The sequence below is a fragment of the Haemorhous mexicanus genome, chromosome 6 (genome assembly GCF_027477595.1).
Source record: "Haemorhous mexicanus isolate bHaeMex1 chromosome 6, bHaeMex1.pri, whole genome shotgun sequence".
In the NCBI taxonomy this organism is placed as follows: domain Eukaryota; kingdom Metazoa; phylum Chordata; class Aves; order Passeriformes; family Fringillidae; genus Haemorhous; species Haemorhous mexicanus.
In genome coordinates this window covers 18,709,063-18,725,582 of record NC_082346.1, presented here as the reverse complement: position 1 = coordinate 18,725,582, position 16,520 = coordinate 18,709,063, and the positions used below count along the sequence as shown (strand labels likewise).

The 16,520-nt window shown below is 53.4% G+C and overlaps 1 protein-coding gene across 4 annotated transcripts in view; it reads right to left on the bottom strand.

Annotated features, from left to right (window-relative positions):
- DUSP8 (dual specificity phosphatase 8) overlaps nucleotides 1-15,528 on the bottom strand; it is a 40,987-nt gene extending 25,459 nt beyond the window's left edge. Inside the window, exons 1-2 of one of the 4 annotated variants that reach the window (XM_059849073.1) lie at nucleotides 15,465-15,528; nucleotides 966-1,359 (exon numbers count right to left, since the gene is read on the bottom strand). In XM_059849073.1, coding sequence (XP_059705056.1) covers nucleotides 966-1,196 — 231 coding nt within the window. In that variant the 5' untranslated portion in view covers nucleotides 1,197-1,359; nucleotides 15,465-15,528. The other 3 variants (XM_059849075.1, XM_059849074.1, XM_059849072.1) reach the window with 3 other exon arrangements.
- Nucleotides 15,529-16,520: the final 992 nt, after the last annotated feature.

The window sequence follows — 16,520 nt, the reverse complement described above, 5'->3', positions numbered from 1 at the left end:
TCGCCCAGCCCAGAGCATCACCGCAGCAGATTGGCGCGAGGCCGCCCCCCCGCACCGCCAGTCCCCTTGATCCCGCGGGGTGATGTCACCGCCAGCCAATGCGGACAGCGGTGGCTTCTCGGGGTGGCGGGGCGGGGAGGGGGGGACACACGACGCAGATGGCTCCAGCTGGGCCCAGCATTTGATTAATCGCCTGAATTACCCTCGCTTTGCCATAAAATTACAAGGCGGGAGCGGGGGAACGGTGGGAGCGAACCGGCAGGGCTGTGATGGCAAGCCACCTTTCGGACGGTGAACCACCCGCAGGCTCGTCCCGCGGCCACTGCGGGACCCACCGGCGCAGCCCTCCGGCAGCATCTCGGCACCCACCGGCAAAGCCCTCCGGCAGCAGCTCCGGAGGGCACGACCCAGCCCATGGCCCTGCAGGGACACCCGGCACTGCTCCGGCCGGCGCTCCAGCCCAGCTCCGTGGCTCGGAGCCACCTCTATTATTTAACCAGGAGCGATAGAGAGAAGCCTGGGAGAGATAATATGCCATGACACCGGATAAGAGCTTCTGGCGTCACAGGGGAGGAGGATTACATGTCCCTGAATGGAGTTAGAGATGACAGAGGGGAGGGGAAGAGTTTTTAGCAGGGGATTAAGTTTACAGCTCCAGGAAGGCTTTGGGGGGGTTGTTTGCTGTCTTAAGACAAGTCCTAAAGCTGATATACCTGTTAGACTTGCTTGGGGAGGGCTCCTGAAGCAGGGAGTCACGTCAGTGGGGTGGGGGCAATGAACAGGTCCCCGAGGACAGCCCTGAGGCCAAATGAGCTCACACTTTAGCTCTCCAAAGGGTGTCAAAGAGATGCTGGCAGATACCGGGGTCAAGGAATGGAGGGGAATGATCCCTTAGGCCAGTCTGCATCCCACAAGAGAAGATCGTGTGAGCACCCACCAGGAAAGGTGAGGGTCAGATCCCTTACCTTCATCTTGGAGGCAGGCTGGATGAGCTCCGTGATGGAGACCTTGTCCTGCTGCAGCCTTCTCTTGACAAGCTTGGAGCAGCAGATGTTGACAGAGCTGAGGACGTGCCAGGAGTTGTACTCCACGAAGGAGCGGCTGTCGATGACCAGGGTGCCCTCGGCGCCATTCCTCAGGAGGCTGGCCAGCTTCTTGGGGTCCATCACCTTGCGTGGGAGCTTGTCCCCAGCCATAACGGGCCAGTCCCCTCTATGGCAAGTGGGGAGCAAGGGGTGAAAGGGCAGGGCACCCGTGTCCCCAAGGGGAATGAGCGAGGGGTGAGGGGTGAGCAGGGCAGCACCCGTCCTATTCTCCTCACGCTGCTAATGCCCAGAGTGCCAACTCATTGTGCTGAACCTGGAAAGAGAAGAAAGGAGACAACAACCCATCAGCTAGGCAGGATGATCTCTGGATGTCTTCAGAAGAACCTAAAGGTGCAACAAGCCACACTTTCGAGGTGTGTTCTCCCAGCCTGCTGGCATGAGCAGCTCCAGAGATGCCCAGGCCCCCTCTTTGAGAAAACCTCAAAGGTTTTCTCTTTGTATTTAATAGCCCTCAGCAGAACTTTCTTCCATAAATTTGTCTAATTGCTTTTTGAAGTCATGTCAGCTTTTAATTTAACAGGCACAGTGGCCAGTGGCAGGGAGTAGAATGGGTTGCCAGTTACGCTGAAGAAGTCCTTCCCATGGTTTGCTCCAAATCTGCTAACTGATGGCTCTTCCGGGTGACCCTTACTGCTTCACCAGAAAACACCACATGTGCCTGTTCCCTAATCTTCTCCACAGTTCTTACCACATTTAGACCTAATTTAAGGAGCTTTTCAGGTCAAAGCATCTACAGAGCCACCAGTTACACAGACAGACACCTTTTGCCATGCTGCCCAGCCCCAACGTGACATGTTTGAGAGCCAGGCACATCAGGGACCTGCACAGGGCAAGATGTCACCTCCTTTCTCTGTTTCCAGTCCAATAGCTCCTCGCACTCAATTTGCTTTTTCTGACCTCTGCCAAGCCCAGAGCTAATGGTTTCACAGAAGCAGCTTAGCTCAGCTCCAAGGTTCTGCTGCTGCATGGTAAAAGCTAGTTTGGGGACCATCACACATACCACCAAATCAGATTTGCTCACTCATGTTCATCACTGCACACTGGATTTCACCTGCCTGTTTATCAGAGCCTGCTCTCAGGTATTTTTGCCAGCTTGCCTCCTGGCAAGTCAAGAGAAGACAAGAAATCAAGTTGGCCTTTACTCCTGTGTTCAAGAAACAGGCCAGGCATCAAGGCAGAGGTGCTGAGAAGCTGTACTTAGCCTGAGATGGCCCCGGAGAGCTCTCTGCTTTTCAGCACCTAACTTGCACAGAATTAGAAAGGGGCTTCACATACAGGAGTACCTGGAATACAAATACCCTGTGTTTCCATCTTGGGAGCTGAGGGGCGTCAGCCTGGTGCTCTCTGAGGTGAAGAACAAGATTCCTCCATGTCCAGCCCACGAGGTCTGCAAGAATAGCAGGCAGGCTAGGGAGCATTCAGCTCAGGGTATCCTCTGAAGTTTTAATGGAACACGTCACTGCAAGGATGTTTTAATGGCATTAGGTTTTAAAGCCACTGCAGTCATTCAGAAAATAAGCCTGGGCTACTACCCGGCTCCTCCTGTTCTTGCCAGACGGTGTTTTAGAGAGAACCCACAAGCTGCTTCATGGAAGCTTTAATGCATCTGAATTAGGAGGACTATGAATAACGTGCCTGGAAAGGCCAGCGTAAAGATTTTCATTGACCTCTGCAGGATCAGGATTTGGTCCACGGTCCAGAGGAGGCTTACGAGTCACTGATCCGAGCAAGCCAGCAGTTCCCATGGGCTCTTACACCTGCAGGCACCTACTGCAATGGTAGCTCAAGATACAAAAAAGATGCTTGAGTCAGACACGCTACTGGGTGACTTGACAGGGCCCTCAGTTACCAGCCACCAAACCTGGAAGACACTGCCAACTTGTAGGAAAAGAATGGAAAGCCACAGAATGTGAGGAGGGGGGGTTCCAGCATTTGCTCTGGCTTGTGACTCCAGCACTAACAGCCTAAACTTTCCTGGGCTACCAGACCTGCCTCCCAAAGCAGGAGTAGAGGTCCCAGGCTTCAGCCTCAGGATCCAAGCTCCCAATAGGAGGCCACATTACGATGTGCAGTACTTTTCTGCCCTTGTATCACACCCCTGCTGCCTCAGCCAATGTGTTAATACAAATTATGGGAAGGAAAAAAATCCCCTAGAAGCTGAGATGGTGACAGCCCCTCCTGGCACAAAGCATTTTGGCAGCCCCATGGCACTCTGGCACACTGTGCCTGGCCCCACGGAGCGCTCCGCAGCTCCTGGACACAATTCCAATTAGAGCAGCCCCCTCGGCGGGCATCGGGCGGTCCCCCCGCTGCAGGAACCCCACTCCCCCCAGCTCTCCTCAGGGGGGCTTAAAAATTGAAACAGTTCTAATTAGGGGGTCCGAGGGGGAGCGAGGCTGGCTCCTGCTGGGATATGACACACCTCATTACGTTGCTACCGCCTTGCCAGAAGCCCCCCTGCTGTCCCTTGGCTATAGAGCCAGGGCACTCAGAAAGGATGCAAATTAGCCAGCTTTTCCCCTTAGTCTTCCTTTCACACCCCACTCCCCAAATCACTTTCTGCCTCCCTTACCCATCAGGACACCAGGCTGTGAATGTTTTTTGGCTCTTCCAATTACATCGAAGAAAGAAAAAGGGAGTAGAAAGAGTTGACAGACAAAAAAACCCTGGAATAATACAGTGGCAGAGGGATGAGTGAAGCGGGAGGAAGGAGTGATCCAACATTGCAGAGTTCCTCCGGATATGCCATGGTATCCAATCTCCAGATAGTGAGCAAGGGGTAAACTTTTGGGGTGTCCAACACAGAGGGGTCTAGGAAAGATAGCAGATCCTGATGAACTTTTAACTCTTAAGAGAAACCAAGGCACAAGAGGCCTTCACAAAGTTTGGCAGATGACCGGAAGCTTGGGTGGAAAAGATTGGAGAAGACAAAGGAGGTTTCCCAAGTCAGCTAATAACCCCCCTCCTGCAGAACAACCAGATAAACCTCTGCAGACACATGTGACACATCAAACAGGTCCCACTCCCAGCTCCACCCAAAAGATGTGGGGGAAGGCAGGGCAAGGTTAGTCCATTCTGCCCCTCTTTCATTTACAGGGGATGGAGTTGGCCAGCTCAGTGTGGTCATGGGGAGCTGTAACCTTGGCATCAGAACCAAGGAACGAGGACTTCTCTGTAAGGTTCAGCCAGGTCAAAGGCAGACAAGCAACTTCTCTGACAGCACCTTCACAGCACCTTGCAGGCTGTGTATGAGATGGTCTCTGAGAAGAACCAGCTGTAAGGTCCTCATACCTGGGAAGACCAGAGAAGGAGGGAGGATGTCTTTCTGCTTCTGCTCAGATGGGTCAGAAGGAAAACTGAGGGAAGAGGCTTAGCCATGGAGCAGTGCTAAAGTAAGAGATCTTCTCACCCCGATAAGAGGAGACCAGGGGGAAAAGGTTAACCTGGAACCTAAATTAGGGTTTCAGAAACACAGCTGTGTTCCTCTCTTATCAGTTTATTAAAGCCATCTTAATCTTCTTGAGTGTTCCTGAAGAACATTATCATAATCCTTTAATCCCACCTCTCCCTGGAGTGCCTGTAATGAGGAGATGGGCACATGGCTTAGCTGAATGGGGACAGCCAGCAGGAGAGGCCACACTTCAGCCAAGGGACAGAAAGATGGGCAGAGATTAGCAGAGGGCTGGCCCAACTCAGTGGGACTCTGTCCCTGGTGTTACCTCCACAAATGAGTGTGTAGGTGAGGGGAGCTGGCCACATGAGTCACAAGCATGGCAGAGGTGCACACAGCATGCAAGTGTTCAATCTGGCCGTGACCTTCTTCTGCACAGGCCGGGCAAGAGAGCAAGAAAACCCAGGATACACCTCAGCCTGAGTCTGTCCATGTGGCATGAGAGACCACAGGAACTCATCCCTGTGCTGGCCCAACACAGATCACCCAGATGGAGGCCACTTCCCTTAACTGCTCATCTTGCACAAGGCCCCAGCTGAGAGATGTGGTATGGGAAGGGTGCAGATCTGGTTTCTCTTTTCCTGCAGACATCAGCTGGAAGGGCAGCAGGTCTCTACAGCAACGCCAAACCTCACTAACCAGCATGTCCACTCCTTGCTCCAAGCTAGTGTTGTGTCCTGGAGAGCTCTACCCTCCACAGGCAGCCCCACCGAGGAGATGCTCCTCCCACTGCCACAGGAAGCCAGCCTTGCTGCAGGAACACATTTCCATCACGCCTCTGAGACTGGAGCTACAGCAAGCTCCATGTGATGCTCATCCCAGGAGCACACTCTTCTGGTGGTGTCTCCACCTTGAGTTTACCAAGGGATAAGAGCACCACAGGAAAACATTTGTTTATTTGTCCCCCATAATCTGATAGCAGCCACTCCTGAAGAACTGCCACCTCCACCAGGGACTCACTGGCACTGACCCAAGTGATTTGGGTTTTCCCCACACAGCCCTGGGGATTGGGGGAAATATCTGTGCCTTATGAGCCCTGCACTGAGATGCTGCCTGGCCAGGGCTCCTCCATCCATCCATCCATCCATCCATCCATCCATCCATCCATCCATCCATCCATCATCCAGGTGAGCCCTGCACCAGCCTCAGGCTCACTGCTGGGATGCTGGCAGGACCCCACTGGACCCCAGCTCTCCAGACACTTCCCAAGATGCAAACTGCAGCATTTTTTTCCAAGCCTCACACCCTTTTTCCTTCCTCATCCCCTCATTTCTTTCAAGTGCTTCAGCATTTAGCAAACTCCCCTCGGCTGGCTCATGCTGTTTGAGGGATTCCTAAATCACAGGACCATTACTAATTATTATTATTATTTTGCAGCAGCAATCAGGGACGCGGGGCTCATTAACAAGTTAGCACCTCTGGTTTCCCTGGAAACCCGCAGCTGCCAGGCAACGGCAGCTCTCCGGCCCGAGGCGATGCTACTGCAGCGCCTTCAGCTCATTCCCAGAAAGATGCTCGGGTCCTGCACGGGTTGATGAACCCAGCCTCGCCAATGGGATGAGGTTAGGAAACTCCAGGATGTGTCACCTGCTCCACCCCATCGGCTGGGAACCTCAGCCCTTCTTCCCGATCCTGTTCTGCCACTCACAGCATCACAAACTGTGCAGTGGCTCCTCCCTCCCGGCGAGCCATGCAGGCTTTCTCCAAGGGCGAGGAATTTGGAGCATAATGATTCCCCAGAGTAACAGTGGGACAAAGCTGTCAGGTGCCTGCAGCAGCCGTTTTAGAGGTGATGTAACTGATGACGATTTCTCAGCAGTGACTCAAGGTCCCTTTAAGAGGCAGCACAAAAGATTTCTCTGCTTGACGATGGAAAAATGGAGTGTTTTTTTTTCTTTGCTCTTTAAAAGGAGGCTGGGAAACACCACTAACCACATCCACTAACTCAGACAGAAAATCTGCTTGTCCACCTTCCCCTAGTGAATCTCAAGGATGGGGAGGAATGACATTTCCCAAGCCCCAGCAGTATGAGGATGTAGGGGAGATGGCAATGACTTTCCTGGTGTCAGTTAAGCCAAGTTGAGATCCACTGCTCTTTCCTAACCCCTGCCACCCACACGGCAGACAGAGGACTCCCCCACAGCCTCATCCACACTGATCTTACAGCCCCATCTTGGATCCCTGCACACCCCAGGCACATTCCTCCTGGGACAAGAGCTCCGGCGCATGCCTCTCCAGGCAGGGAGTACTTCAGGAAGGAGGGAAAGGGCAGCATTCTCTTTTTCCCACAGCACATCACCCAGAGGCAGCCACTGCACTTTTGCCAGGGTTTCAAGCTTGCAGATCTCATGATTTCTTTAATTTTTCCTCCTCCTTTCTACACCGCAGTCTCCTATCAATTCCTGTAGGCTGGAAGCAGCATGCCAGGCAGCCCTGCAAGGAGCTGCATGCAACCAAACAGCACCCACTCGCCTCCCTGCATCTCCCACCGCCCTTCCCACCTGCACCCTGCAGCCCAGAAGGTGTTTTCCACCAGAGGACGTGGCTGAAGGGCCAGGATGTCCTTCAGCAAAGTGCCAGATGGTACATTCACACCGGACAAGGGTCGCGGCGTGGAGCCACGTGGCAGTGCTGGTGAGGGGGTGCTCAGCTTTGGGTACGTGGCTGGTGGCATGGGACAACTCAGGGACAAAAGGGGACAGGCTGTACCCAGCTGCTAGGGAGTCTTTCCTATGCACCCTCACCCCACAAAGCAGATTGGCTCTCCTGGCTGCAGTAAAGCCAAGCAAAGGGGTACTTCATCCACTCTCACCACCTGATGTTGTGCCAGCAGTTTTGGATGGGTTATGACTGCAAATGCAATTGCCTCCCAGCCTGCTTCCACCAAAAAAGTGAAGTTGAGGATTTATAGACTGGCCACTCCCAGAAGAATTTCTGACTGCAGTCATGGTAGTCAATCTGGAGATCCGGTCAGGAAAAGCCAACGGGGACAGCAGGGAAAGGAATTTGGCTGGAGTCTAGATGACAAGGGCAGTATCTCCTCTTAGATTTGTGCTTTTATCACGATTTATATTGTTTTCCTCTTTAGTATAAACACAAGTTTTCATTTTAAAGCCTAGAAAAGCCAAGAACAAAGATTATCCATGACCAGCCAGCCATTTCATCACTGCCTTTGCCCATGCTGAGGATGTTGCTCCCAAGCACACTGCTTTCTAATAGCAAAGCTATCCCACTTCCATTCTCACCCTACCAAGCTGAGAGCTGGCCACATTCTCAGCTCAGACCTAAAAGCTCATTCTGCTTTGAGCAGGTTGGCACACCTCACAGAGGACATGTCATGATGGAGAGGAGAAACCTAGTACTGCTGATCTTCAAAGGCCCTTGCTGCCCACTGCCTGGTATCCCATCATGTGCTGCATGACCCCCGAGCCCAGCAGGTTTATTTTGGAAATAAGGTGCTTCTTTGCCTTTTTACAACAAGAGCAGACAGAGGCAGCCCAGAAAGGAATGCAGTCAGATAGTTCTGCAGGGCTGGTCTGCCTCTCTCGTCCCAAGACAATAAACACCATAAATACCTGCTGGGTGCATTTGCAGTCTCCTGGAGAAAGGGTCTCCAGGACCTGGGTCCTATTTTCCCACAACACCTACACACCAAGTGAAAGAAAGCACAGGATTAAGCTGTGATTCTTCAAAGCTGCAGATAAATATAGCATTTCACTTCTTAAGCACAATCCCCAGTGACAGGAACTTGTCCATCTCAGCAGAGTGCTGGGGACAGTCACAGGTGAGGCCAAATGAGCACGCAGCACGCACAGGGGCAGTCACTGCACTGTGCAGTGACTAATGACAGTGGCTTATGCCAGTGCAGTGTCACTGACCCCCATATTCAAATGACAAATAGGAGCCCTGCCTCCCTGAAGAATAATGATGTTCCTTTCTGTCAGGTTGTCTGCAGTTTCTGGTGAGTACCAGCACAAACTGAGGCGCAGATCCCAGCACAGGTGTGCAGCCCGAAAAAGCCCAGTTATGCCTCCCTATTCCCACAAAACTGTCAATCTCCCTAGAAGACCCAGAATTCAATGCAAATGCAAGGGGCTATGTTGGTTTTCCATGGGATGAAACATTCCCCAGGCCAACAAACACATTCCACAAGAGTTTTCTGACTTGGTTCATGGCTTGCTGAATTTTCTATATGCACACAATAGCCAAATTGCTCATGGGTTTGGGATGAAATAGCACGTGTCAGCGCAGGTTCTACTTTCTACCACAGACCTAACAAGGAGGCACCAGCTCCTGAGTTTTGGAGGATTACCTTTCTCTAATAAAAAACACACAAGACAGGCAAAGCTCAAGATAATGCTCCTGCCCCCGCTCTTCTCCTTTTCTCTTGGGGGCCATGATCCATTACCACCTGGTTTTGTTCTTAATCTGAGGTGACACAGGGGTGAAACAAAGTGATTTGCAGGTCTTCCTCCATCCTCCCCACCGTGTTGAGCCATGCCTTGCTGGTCAGATGCCACAGCTCCTCATGTATGAAATCCTGCAGCCTGGCCTCCTGACTGAGAGCTGGGTATTGCATCACTTTGTAATATGGGTCTTCTCTCTGCATCCATATTATCACTGCTTCTGTGGGTGGCAAACTACATGGACTCATTTGCTGGAGGAAACAGGCAGGAACATTCCCCTCACCAACTCCAGGCAGGTGTTAAGCATGACATACATATATGTGCACTTTAACCCCAGTTTAAAAAAACTCCAAGAGATATATCATGACATCCACACAGAGATTAAACATCCTCCAACTCATCTCCACGCCAGCAGGTCTCACTCAGCCCTGCTTTGGAGCGTGCAAGTGACAGCTGGGGTGATCACACCAAGCCTTGCTCCCTTTGGTCAGGCTGACCCCCAGCTAAGACCAGTTCAGACACCCTCACCTTCCCACCTGTCCTGCTGGACTCCAACAGAGCTCGCTCTTATCTTTGCACCAGGTACTGCTGAATGAACCTTGCTCAGGTGCCAGACAAAGAGGCAGCCAAGCTCAAAGCAGAAGGGATTGTGAGGATGACACAGAATTAACAGGCATCAGCATTCAGCAAGCAAGCGGAGAATGCGTCGATCTATTTTTAATGGTACAATGAGAGTGCTTTACAAAAGGATGTGTCTGGGGAGATTCTGCCCAGTCAGAGATTTGCATTTGCCTTTTTTTGCAGCAGTCAACTTCCCTCGATGTGTGGGAGGCATTTTGTCTCTTCACCCCTCCACAGAGCAATTCAGAGGGCCCTGGCTCAGTTTTGGCTGGAGGCTCATTCCTCTGGGTCACCTTCCTACCCTGCTGCATCCTTCTGACTTTCCACCAGAAGAGCTGACCTGATGTGAGCAGCAGGTAAGGTGTACAGGACAGGCCCAGGCTTCCTTGGCTTCTGGGTGTCAGCCCTGCTGAGCCAGCACAGCCGCTGGGGACATCTCTGCGAGGTCCCCGACAGCAGCAAAGCGGTTAACGTGGCTTTTCATGGGCTAGCTCCAGTCAGCAGCGCTGGCACCCTCTCTCCACCGGCCCTCCACTCAGCTGCCTCAAGTGCCAAGCGAGGCTCCCTCTGCGCCCGTCCGCTCCCCACGCAGGGCTGCTGGCCAAAGCAGATGAAGATGGCATGAATAACTCCACTCAAGCCACGGCTCGAGGAGAACCAGGCCGCCATGGCTAGCTTGGAAATGAGGGTTGTTAGAGGCAACGCAAAAACAATCAGATGTTGTAGACACTTCTTGGTTGCTTCTTTTCAGCAGCATGCCCCAGAGACGGAGGGACCCTCTTTGTCTGGAGGGTCTGGATTTCAATGGGAGACGCGTGATTCCTTCAGGCACAGGTTTAACGTGTGGAAAGGGCTTGACTTGCTTGATGCATAAAACCTGCAATGCCTTAACAGACTGAAATTTCTCCCTGAGCTTCTGCTGCATCAGCTGAATTACCATGTGTTAGCTGTAGACAGCAGAGCTCCTCAGAGAACTAAATCCCCTATTAAAAAGCTGAAAAGAGGCGAGCTGAAAAGCCGGGATGCAGGCACACTGCGCACCTCCGTGCAGGGTGAGTAATGTGGGTTGACAGAGACGGACCGGAAAGACGCACTGCATCATTAGCAGGGCTGGAGGACATGGTGGGGGACAGGATGCCACGGTCATGCTGTCACTGGAACCTCCATGCAGGATCAAAGCAGTGGTCCACCTCATTCATGTCCCCTCACCAGCACTGCCTAATAACAGGTATCCTACAAAAGCCTGGGAGAAGCAGGGCGGTGGGTATTTATGGACTAGTCATGCAATAATTTGGGTTTAAAGGGACCTCAGCGGTTCAGCTGGTCCAACCCCTCTCTCCCTTAAAGGAGAACGAGCACCAGCACCAGAACAGGTTGTCTTGCCCTTCTGGTTGCCAAATGACTTGTTCCTAGTCACCAGTGGACTCAGAAATAATGCCCCCCATAACTCAGCATGCAGAAACTCTACACAGAGAGCCTCTTTTGCAAATTGCTAGAGGACCTTGAAGGACTCTGGAGAAATTCCTGAAGAACACAAGGTCTCTGACCCAAGAAAAGGCTTTATTTAAAGAAAATACAGTAAAGGCATACAAGACATATATGCACACATTAAGGAACCATGAGTGCTTTCCACACACAAAAAACAACATGGAAAAAGGCATAAGAGGAGTGCCAAGAAAAGAGGAAATCAAAGAAGGATTTACGGCCCCAGATAGGTTCCTGGGAGTCTCTTAAGTAAGTTTAGGCTTAATGCACACAGTCCCTGCATTTCTGTCCAGTTACTGCTCCCTGGTTACAACAGGAGACTATGTACTGTATCAGCTTCCATTGAGCACCTCCAGGTTCTCCTCTGAACCCAGCCTGGGCTAGCACTTCACCTATCTTCTGAAATGCTGATCCTTCCATGACACCACGCAAACAACACCCATTACTTTGGGAAACTGGAGATCCAAAGCAGCAAAACCAACCCCACAGAAGCCCCGGGCAAAGCAAGCAGAGAAGCCTCCTGCACACCAGCCTAGATTATTTTGTCCAGCTGGGTCTAGTAAACCTCAGAGGAAGAGCCAAATAGCAGAGAAGTGGAGCTGGTCAGCCTACAGGAGTCATGGCGGTCTGCAGCACAGTCTGAGCAGGGCTCTGTGCTGTGCACAGTACCCCAGTGTAGCCCACCTTTACTCTTAATCTCCTTTCTTGAAGTGGAGATGGTTAAGAACCAAAGGAGGGTCTTGGACAGCGTGGACCCAAAGGTTTGGGGAAAAAAGTCTAGAAACAGCTCTTGGAAGAGAAAGAGATGTTTTCCTCTCCATGAACTCATGCTAAAGAGGAGACAGAGTGACCAAGGCACTGACCATGACCAGAGCTTGGTATGTTCCACCATGGTCTCAGCTGCTGGCCCACTTCTGGCAAAACAACTGTCCCATGGGGATGGGATACATGTCATGGTCTCTCCTTCCATCAGATGAGCAGGCAAAGCCATCACTGGGGTGCACTACACCACTCAATGTCCCTGCAGGAACCTGCACTACCACTGATCACACCACAAGCTCTGCCTGGCTTTGACAGCAGCCTCTGACACCAGCAGTGCATGGCATCTTGGCACGGTCAGTTTTTGCCCTCCCTCACACTCCCCTGGCTGCATTATAATCCTGAAGTACAACCAGGTCTCCTAAGCAAGCTTGAGAAAATCTTGAGCACAGAGCTTGTTTAGCTTCTTATCTGATGAATGCTCCCAGGCCACTCACCTCCCTTACAATTACGTCAGGTGCTCCTTCCCACTGGCATCAGGCGGGACAGGTGTATCTTCAGAGAAGAAATGTGAAGCTTGAAAAACAGGTTTTAAAACCCAGAGGGCATGGGGATACAGAGGAGTGTCAGAGCTTTCCCCACTGTATGACTGCATTGCCGCTCTGGCTGCGGGAGTTTCTCTGCATAGCAGCAAGGAAAAGAGTGCAGGGAGACCCAGAGACTGTGAGCACCTGGGAATTTCTGCAACCATCTCCCCCGTAACACTGCCATTATACACATGGCAGAGGGCAGAACAGTCTACAGACTCTCCCTGGCTGTCCTACTGGGAGAGAGGGACAGCATCCACAAGCTCCTTCTCGTCATCACCTCCTTCTCGACCAGATTCAGTTTGCTGGCACAGTTTCAGTATGATGGCAGTGTCCTATGAGCCTGCACCATAAAACAGGGCTGCCAAACGCTGGAGCACCTTCTTTTCCTCCTCCCATTCTTTATAGTGTGAACATGCTCTTCACCTGACTGTGCCCAGGGCTTTGGGAGCTGAGCTGTGCACCACAGAAATTAACCTCTGATCCCTAAGAAAAGCCTTGTTTAAAGGCAAGGAAGCAAACCCAAAGAGGAAAAACCCTTGTCCCCCATGCAGATTACAGCAGCTGGTGCAGAGGTAAGGGGTAGGTATGGAATGGGGACTCACTTATATTCATGTCACTTCAGAAATCCACAATGGGTTTCCAGCCTGTGGAGATTTCCTAGGGGAGGACAGGGTTGCACAGGAGAGAAGAGAGTTTTCCCCAACCCCTTAAGATCCAATTTGGCAGCATAGGACAGATACTACTGCTTAGTCCTACCCAGCCCTCAGGGGTGTTTTTGTAGTAAAAGTGACGTTGCATTTAATATTAGTTGAATATAAGCTCTCCAAAGGCTCAGTGGCTTTCTCACTGGCACCCAGCAAAAACACACTGCAGACAAACACGGTGCAGTATTTGCAAGAATAATCTCCATGCAGAGTCCCCAGTGAATGCTCCTAAGAACTCTGGCCACTTTGTTCAGCTCTCCCAAGCTTAGCTGAGGCTAGATTTTAAAGAACAATGCTAGATCCAGGTTTTCCTGACTTTATGTCTAAGCAAGGACAACAGAAAGCCACAGGAGGACAATCTGTTGGGTTAGAAGACTTTTGGTGTCTTCTAGAGCTGCTGACATCTCTGCTTGGAAATCTTCCAGCCTCAGGTTTGAGCCTCTCAATTGTGTTGCCAATAGACCAAGGGCAGGAATTTCTGCATGCTGCCATTGCAAAGAGGCATGTGGGCATCCCTGTGCTGCTCACACTCTCGCCTGTCTACTCTTGTCCCAGCCATTTAGACAATCCTGCACATCCAGGCTCTGCCACTGTGGCTGTGCCATGTAAAATTTGGGACAAGACACCTGCAAAGTCCTTGAGGGTGTTTCAAAATCCCAAATACACTATGGCCAGGAGGATTTTCTTGGTGGCATAGCTTATTTCGTTTCGGGAGCCGTTACAAGCAAAATCAAAGCGAGTGCAGGAACCGCCATGCAGACTCAAACCTCAACAAACTGCAGAGAGAGTCCTCCCGGCACAGCCCTCCGACAGCGCGAGCAGAGGCACACAGAGGCAAGGCCAAACCCAAAAGCACCGATTCCTCCCGAAAACAAAGCTCTCCACAGCCGCCTTTGGGCATGCAGGCAGCCCTGCCCCGAGCCTTTGCCTCAGCGCAGGACGATGAGACAATGCAAGCCAATGTCAAACACTGCTCCACGGGCAAGCTGCTCTCAAGGTTATCATGGCCCCTGCGCTGCCAGGTGCAATCCTCAGCGCTACCTGCTTGGATATCCTCACCCTTTCCTGCGGGAGAGGGGTCTGCCTTACTACCCCAAATCATGGGGAGATGGAACCTCTGGCAACCATTCCCAATGCATTCGCCATCGCCAGCTGCTTGGGACAGGGATGGTCTCTCCTACATAAGCTTATGCAGCACCCAGCTCCCACCAGGGAGCCGTGGATAACTACCGCAATACGAGGGATAAATGCATCCATGCCTAGAAAAATCCAAATATCCCTATCAGAACAGCCCTGCACCGCGTTCTTCCTTCCAACGAAACCGCAAATTACTGACCTGTGCACAGAGCTCCCCCAATGCAAGCTGAAGCACTGACATCAGCTTTTGCTGTTGCTCAGGAATTTAATTCTGGGGGAGGAGAAAAGGGAGGGGGGAGCAGGAAGGAGAAGGAACTTATTTATCAATAAGGGAAATAAACAGGAATCTTTAAAAACAAACAACACTCAGCACAGAAAGCAACATTTGCCACTATATAATGATTGAGGGTATGTAGGGGGTGATCAATCGGTCCAGGCACATTAGGGGAGGTGGAGAGGATTTTTTTAAACGAGCAGCTTAACTCATTAATCGCGAGCAGCGCCTTTGGAGCCGCAGCAACGAAGTCTTGCATGAAAACCCCCGCTGCTGAACACATGCCGGCTTCGTTTAAACGCCAAGGACACAGGGCGACACTCCAACCTCTTTCATCATCAGAAAAACCACAGCGCTGTTAACACCACTTCCTCAAACACCAGCCCTCAGCCCCGCCAGAAAACCCTTCCACCAGCGACCCCCGGCCCGGTAGGACAGCGGGTATTCCCCGGAGCCTCCCCAGCCCCCTCCTCACCTGCACCACGGCCGCCCGGCAAGCGCACACCGCGAAGGCAGGGTGGGATTTCCACCGCCCCCCCGCCCCGAAAACAAGCGCAGCATCCCCGACATGCGCGGCCGCGGAGCGCCAGCCCACCCCCCCCCCCCCCCCAACCCCCGCTTCTTTCCCCAATCCCCGCCGTGGGGCTGCTCCCTTCCCAGCCCCGGCACTTCACACACATCATTCTCCCTCGCACCGGAGCCGTTCCAGCCCTCACGGCCGCCAAGCCCTGTTCCTCGGTGCACACACACACACACGCACATATACCGGCACATGCTGTCGCGCTGTCCGCCGCCTCAGGGCGCGATGCCGGCTCCGCTCCCCACACGCGGGCTCCCCGCACCGCCCCCACGGCCCCCTACCCACCTCCCCCGGGGCGCACGGCCCCGTCCCGCACGGCCCCGGCGCGGACACGGCGGGACGCGCACTGACCCGGCGCGGCGGGCGCGGGCGGCCGCCCCGCTCCGCGGGCTGTCCGCTGGCGCGGCCGCTGCCGGCGCCGCAGGGCCCGCATGCCCTGAGCGGCGGGAGGGGGGGGGGGCCCGCTCCGCGCTGCTCCGCGCTGCTCCGCGCCGCTCCGCGCGCCGCCGGGAATGCGCCGGCGATGAGGTCATGCCTCGGGAGCGAGCGGGGGGGTGGCGGGGGAAAGGGAAAAAAAAAAAAAAAAAAAAAAAAAAAAGAAGGGGGGGGAAAGAGACAGCGTTGACGTCACCCGCAGCCAATCAGCGCGGGCGGCGCAGGGCAGGGTGACGTCAGCCCCGCGGGCGCGGAGCGGCGCGCAGGGAGCGGGCGCTGCGCCTCAGGGCTCGGGGGGCCCGCGGGGAGAGCGGCCCGAGCGGCCGGGCTCTAACCGGGTCGCCCTCCACCTGGGACGGCCCCGAGCCGCGCTGCTCCTGGCAGAAAACGCGCTGCCGTCTGTTTTTGGGTCGTGGATGGTTCCCGGGCTGCCTGGCGTTGCGAGGCTGAGCCGAGAGCTCTCCCGTAGCTGGGGCCACCCCTGCCGCCTGTCAGCCCCCTGCCTGCTGAGCCGGGAGCAGCGGGGACCTGCGGGCCGCCCCGCGGGACTCATTCTCTCTGGCGTGCCCAAGCTGCAGAAAGACAGGCGTAGGGGCAGCGCGGGCTTGGAGGGTGGCATGGCATAAAGCTGGCTCAAAAAGCAGGACGAGCCTGACCCACGGGTCAGCTTCTGGATGGATGGATGGATGGATGGATGGAGTGGGCTCCATCCCCATCCTGGAGCTCAGGGCTCCACATTGTGCTGCGGGTTCGCCAAAGAACTGGGCAACTGGTCTGGTTACACGGCAGGCGCTTTTCTCTGCCCTTGGCCCTGGCCTGGCAGCTCCAGCTTAGAGAGGGATTAGGGTTTAGAAGCTTAGGTTTTGCTGGTGCTTAGGAAATGAAGGGAACCTTCCTCCCTGCCGATACGGATGCCGGATGTTTTAAAATTAACTCTCATGTCTCCAGACACACGGCCGGCAGATTGCTCAA